At 48.9% G+C, this 6,423-nt stretch overlaps 1 protein-coding gene across 1 annotated transcript; it reads right to left on the minus strand.

The window, feature by feature from the left end:
• Positions 1-213: 213 nt before the first annotated feature.
• On the minus strand, positions 214-1,627 carry LOC124980282 (PRELI domain containing protein 3B). The gene is made up of 2 exons (XM_047545683.1): positions 868-1,627; positions 214-552 (listed from the first exon to the last, which is right to left on the minus strand). Exon 1 carries the CDS (start codon positions 1,455-1,457, stop codon positions 873-875), a length of 585 nt encoding a protein of 194 aa, XP_047401639.1. The 5' UTR covers positions 1,458-1,627; the 3' UTR covers positions 214-552; positions 868-872.
• Positions 1,628-6,423: the final 4,796 nt, after the last annotated feature.

Raw genomic sequence — 6,423 nt, forward strand, 5'->3', positions numbered from 1 at the left:
ACAAGTGAAAATTCCTGGCATAGTGAGTCTCCTATGACAGTATCTCAGTCAACTTCTTTTGTCTCCTAGCCTGTGACATCTCTGGTGTCATAGCTTTATATAATCTTTTTTTTTTTTTTTTTTTTTTTTTTTTTTTTTTTTCAGGTAATGACTTTATTTTTTTAGTTAACATCACCAGCCCACGTTACAGCATGCTAAATCATAAAGTACAAATCCAAGGAAGGTAATACCTTTACTAAGTTACAAAACTTTGGCAAATCAATACAGTACTCTTTAATACAATAAAATATTATTTATGTTGAAGTCACATATTAGACTTAGTGATGATTTTCACTCCAAAAATATCATTTAAGTACCAAATCAAAACACTGTGGGTTTTTAGCAGAGCAAGTTATTTTATACAATTTAATGTCTTTCAACACTATACAATTCCTCCTTTTAGAGTCAGTTCCCCCACGCAGGCTGTTCTAGTCTGTATTAGCAAGGTGAGTGTGTAGGGGCTCTGCTTGCTTGGTTCTGGAGTTGGTCCAAAGTCAGGTACAGTTCCAATGTCTGAAAAGTGTTAAAATTCTATTTTAAGGAGACTCAATGTCAACGCCAATTTCTCCCAAGTACTTTTTAAAAAAACTGCTAAATTTTCACATAAATATTAGAACCCTAGAAATTAGTCATTTCAAGCAACACTAATCTCAGATGATCCCTTGGATTTTAGAAGCCCTGTATCTTTTTGTTTTGATCAAGTCACATAGCCTTACTCCAGATTATTAAAAAAAAAAATTCTAACTAAAATATAGTTATAATTTTTAAATAACAAATAAATACACTGTCTGCTTGGAGATTCCTGGGGACCTGATGTTCTATACCGACTTTTATCATTTCTCTACAAATGCCGCCGCCGCCATTGGTGTCCTAATGCTTCCTCTTGCTGAAGCTGTCAACTCTTCAATTTCAGCATTTAATTTATGTATTACCCATTCCATTGCTTCTCGGCCTTTACTAGCATTAGAAGATATCGTGCTTGCCATCAGCCCTTCCAGGTAACTGCTAAGGCTGACTCCCTGCACAGAGATGATGGCTTCCTGCGTCAAAATAGTCTTTTCTGGGTCTTGAGGATGTGGTTTGTATATAAGTCTCTCATCCACTGAAACCATATTTGTAAAGGAAATATTAGTAGATTTAAGTTCCATTGTTTTCTCTACAGGATCAACTACAGAATGTTCTTGCACATATGTTTTGGTTCTTGCTGAACCAATAAGAGACTTCACGATGGACGGCAGTCCCCACTCTGTGCTGAGAAGTCTGTGGCTGTGCAGCTTTCCAGAGGGATCTACATGCCTGTCCAGCACATCAACTCCAACCACACTAGGGTTCATAGGGTTTGGGTATTTCTGCATAGCAGCTGTTGTAACAGTTTCCCATGGGTGGTCGAAGACGTGCTCTGAGGTCCAGATCTTCATGGTGCCGGCGGCCCGAGCCCTGTCCGGAAGACTCTGGGGGACAATGAGGCACCGAGGCACACTGCCCCGCCCCACCCGCACCCGGCGGCAGCGCAGCGCGCAGGCGCCGTCGGGCCCGGCGCGAGGACGTCCCGACGCGCGGCCCTGCGCCCTATCCCGGCCGGGCCAGGCCTCAGCGCCGCCTATAATCTTTATACTGTCAGTCAACTCTTCAAAGCTGTGTGCAAGCTCAACTCTCTAAACATAGCTCCTATTATATGATGTTTAAAAAAATTCTTTTACTCCTGAACTTTTTTAATCCTACAAAGAGTGTGTCATTGGTCCCACTTGACAGCTGTGGTCCTGCAGAGCCCTTGGGGACTGAAGTGGACTTGCTGCCCAGATCTTCTAACTCCAGGTCCACCGCTGTTTCCCCTCCATCACACCCACAGCCGCTGGAGCTAAGCTTGATTTATCTTTGTGTTCTCTCCTTTGAAACTGGTTTGACACAGTGGACATAGTAGGTGTTCAATAAATACACCATATAAAGCTCTAAGAAGTGAAGCAATTTGTCCGAGCTGGTTTCCAAGCTGTATCTAGATGTAGGCAAACGACCTGCTGGTAAATTTGGCCTGCAGTCTCTTTTGGTGAAGCCCATGAGCTAAGAATGGTTTTTACATTTTAAAAATGGTTTCTGGAAGGAAAAGAGGGAAGGGAAGGAGTAGGGGTGGGAAGAAGGAAAACAGGAATGTGTCATAGAGACTGTTGGTATCCTGCCAATTACCGGGCCGTTTACAGGAAGAGTTTACTGCACCCCCACCTGGATATACCTTGTTTCATCCACTAGCAGAGCCTTCATCAGCTGCTGCCCTTGAGGGACACCCACCCCCCAGAGATCTGAGTCCCTGGGGATTGATTTTCAGCCCTATGGTGGCAGACACTGGGGAGGGGCCTTGCTCGCCACAGCCCGACCTCTTCAAGGGCAGGTGGGAATGAATCTGTCTGTCCCTACCACCTGCCCCGTAAGACTCAGAGGACTTTCTGACTCCCTGGTCAAATGCCTAAGCTCAATATGATGGAAAATTCATGATTATCTTTCCTATAAAAAAGAATAAGTAAGTAACTGGGCACGGTGGTACACACCTGTAATCCCTGTGACTCCAGAGGCTGAGGCAGGAGGATCACGAGTTCAAAGCCAGCCTCAGCAACCTAGCAAGACCCGAGACCCAGTCTCTAAATAAAATACAAAATGGAGCTGGGGATGTGGCTCAGTGGTAAAAACAAAACAAAACAAACAAACAAACAAAAAACCCAGCCCCAAAACATTTCTTTTTCCAAAGATACCAGCCTTCTAGAAGGGACGCTGATGCTGAGCCCAGTCCCATTTCCGGCACCCCTGGTGGCATGTTCCCTCATAAGCATCCCTGGGTCATTCACCAGGTCGATTGTGGGGCTCAGAGGGGTTTAAAGTCAGGCGGAGTTTCACCAGCTGTATGTCTTTGGCCAATGAGGCAATTAACCTCTCTGAGCCTCAGCTTTCTTGCCTGTAAAATGAGAACATTAACACTGACCTTGTAGGGTCAGCAGAGCACTCAGCACAGTACTGTCCCTGTGAAGGCTCCCTACACGGAAGGCCTGTGTTCTGGATGGCCACACTGACCAGCCCTCATTCTCTCTCCCCTTCTCCTTCTGACTCCTTTCTTGATTTCTGCCTCTCAGTTGCTCCTCAGTTATTTGCTAAACTCCATCCTTGAAAACAGTCCAACCAGCCTCTGCAACGTAGCCCTCTTCTTCCTGGACATGCCCCTCAGTGTTGGCACCAAATCTTAAACCGCCTTGGTGCCACCGTCCTCCCAGCCTCCTGATGGGGGCCCCTTTCCATTCGTCTCTTTCTTATTTTTCTAAAAAAATTTTGGTACCAGGAGTGCTTAACCACTGAGCCACATCCCCAGTGCTTTTTATTTTTATTTAGAGACAGCTCTTGCTAAGTTACCTAGGACCTCACTAAGTTGCTGAGGCTGGCCTTGAACGCTCGATCCTCCTGCCTCAACCTCCCGAGCCGCTGGGATTACAGGTGCGCAGCACCGCGCCTGGCTTCCATTCTTCTTGCCCTGCCCCTCCCAGATAGGTCTTTTGCTCTTTCTGGCACATTGTAAATCTAAAGGCTGAAAATTCATCTTCCATCTGATGAGCCACCATGAGCCATCAGTCCAGCTCTGAGGACAGCTCCAGCCTTTCTTTAATCTACTTACAGCTCCGAGCCTGGCACACAGTAGGTGTTCAATGAGCATTGGCCACAGACTTGCTGGGAGAGTGAGCAGTGACCAGCTGGTCAGCTTCAGGTGGGCAGACCACAGCCACAGCATCCCTGTCGCCTGACCCCTGAACTACTTGGACCCGGGGACTGTGCCAGGCACGGAGGAAATGGCCCAGTGGGGGGCCTGCAGTGAAGGAAAAGCAGGGACCCGTGATTGAGAATTGTCTGGTTGGTGTTTTGGCTTCACCTCTGGCTATGTGTGTATATGTGGGCAAGTCGCTCGGAGCCTCCGCTTCCTCTTCTCTCTAGGCAGGTCAGCTCGCAGTAAGACACCAGTGCACGCCCGTAGGGTGGCCGCAGTCCAAAAGACAGATAATCGCGAATATTGCCAAGGATATAGGAAAACTGGAACCCTTCTACCCTTCTGGCGAGAGCTAAAGGGCGCAGCCACTGTGGACGACAATCTGGAGGCTCCTTGGAAGTTTAAACAGAGTTCTGGCTGAGCCAGCAAATCCACTCCTAAGTCTACCCAAGACAATTAAAAACCTGTGTTCCCACGAAATCTTGAACAGGAGCGATCACAGCGGCATGGCTTGTAATTGCCAAATGGTGGAAACAACCCAAATGTCCGTTGGATAAACAATAAGTTACATTTCCATAAAATAAAATTTTACTTGTCCATAAAAGTAAATGAAGTACAAAAGGGGGGCGTGGACAACAAAATCCCGACACAGGCTACCACCTGGATGAACCTGGAAAACGTCATGCTCTGTGGAAGAATCCAGACACAGAAGACCAGATAGCGAAGGAATCCATTTATACAAAATGTCCAGAACGGGCAAGTCCACAGGAGGAGGGGTAATGGGAGTGATTAAAATGTTCTCTTTGGGGGTGACAGAATATTCTAGAATTGGGTAGTGGTGATGGTTGCATCACTCGGTGAATACACTGTGAACCATCGATTTACACACTTCAAAAGGGTAAATTGAGGGCTGGGGAGATAGCTCAGTCGGTAGAGTGCTTGCCTTGCAAGCACAAGGCCCTGGGTTCAGGTCAACCTCAGCACTGCAAAAAAGAAACAAAGAAAAAGGAAGAAAGGTGAGTTGCATAGTATGAAAATTTTACTTCAATAAAGCTATTGTTTTAAAAGAGGTGGGTAGGGCCTCCCTACCCTCTCCCTGGGGTCCTCTCTGAAAGACTCAGAGGAGGTGTGTGCCAGGGTTTGGGGCACAGCGTCACTCTTACAAACAGGTCACTGTACTTGATGCTGATGGAGCTCCTTTCCGCTCTCTCTCTCCTCTGTCCTGCCCCCGCCCAGGCCTCCCTCCTGGAGAGAGTTGCTGAGGAGGACACGGCCATCTGGCACTAACAAGAGGTGGTGCGGGCCTCAATATGTCCACCCGGGGGTTGGGAGGCAAGAAGTGTCTCCTCTGAGCCAAAGACCCAGAGGGACCTGGCCCCGCCAGGAGCGCTGCCTTATCCCAGCACTGTGCCACCAGGCTCTCAGAGAGCCTCAGGCCCCTGGTACTCCTGGGGGAGGGTGCAGGCCAGTTAAACCTCATGCTTTGGAGTAACTAAAGCAAGGTGAAGGGAGCAGAGGTCTATGGGGCCAGACTGTGTTTTAAAGAAAGGGGACTCCAGCCCTTCAACCCTCAGCAAACATCGAAAACTGAAATGACGATGCTGAGGATGAGGACGGTCACTTATCTTGGTTGCATTAGCATTGACTCTCGCCAAGATCCAGGCAAAGGAGCTACGGGAACTGACTGACTTACTCTTCAAAAACATCCTACAAGGCGGGGAGGTCGTTAACCCCATATTACAGGTGAGAAGACTGAGGCACAGAGGTGGCAGGCCTTTGCCCAAGTCTGTGCAGCTAGAAACCACAGAACCACAGGATGATTCCCGGCAGCCAGGGTGCTGCACCAGACTGTGTGAGCCCTGCAGGCTGCACACGGTGGAAGCCAAGGTCATTACCAAGTTCAATGACTGCCCCCACCCTCCCCGACCACTGGGAAGGAGGTAAACTTCAGAGCATCAGAATCACCTGGGACCATCAAACAGTTCTGGAGGCTGATTCACTACGTCTGGATGGCCCAGGAATCTGCATTTGTGAGCAGCTCCCCATGTGACCCTGGTGCCAGCTGTTTGGAACACACTTAGAGATACTTGGCTCCCTGAATCAAGACCCAACTTCTGGGCCCCGTTGGACCAGGTGGACTCGCCCTGCTCCCAGCCATGCCACACTCACCCCCACCCCAACTCCACCGTCCTCATCCAAGTCCAACCCATCTCGAAAGGCCAGGCCAAGTCCCACAAAGCCCCCTAACCTGTCCACAGGAATAGCAGCCCCTCCCCCCACACACCTACCTCCCCTTCTAGAAGCACCTGAACGCAGGTTGAGGAGCCACACGCATCGCCACCTCCCTCTATGCTGCCTGGTGTTCCCATGTCAGCGTCCTGTGGCCGCAGGCCTCCTGAGGAGCTGGGTGGCGGGAGCCCTGACTGTGGAAGCTGTCTTTGATATTCCTTGGGTGGGCCTCCCGCAGCTCATTCAGCGGGGACTTCTGGATGTGGTTATGGACCTAACGTGCCAACACGCTCCTGTTTCCGTTGTCAGCATGACTCACATGCAGCTGGTCAATTCGTTGACTGCTGGTCCGTGGGCATGGTCCGAGTGTCTGGATACTTCCTGTGCAGAATCCAGGTGCCTTCTCTACCCAGGTGCCA

Source organism: Sciurus carolinensis, chromosome 3, assembly GCF_902686445.1.
Source record: "Sciurus carolinensis chromosome 3, mSciCar1.2, whole genome shotgun sequence".
In the NCBI taxonomy this organism is placed as follows: domain Eukaryota; kingdom Metazoa; phylum Chordata; class Mammalia; order Rodentia; family Sciuridae; genus Sciurus; species Sciurus carolinensis.

What these genes read in the sequence shown, in the direction of transcription:
- LOC124980282 (XM_047545683.1), bottom strand. Translation starts at nt 1,457, where the DNA reads ATGAAGATCTGGACCTCAGAGCACGTCTTCGACCACCCATGGGAAACT.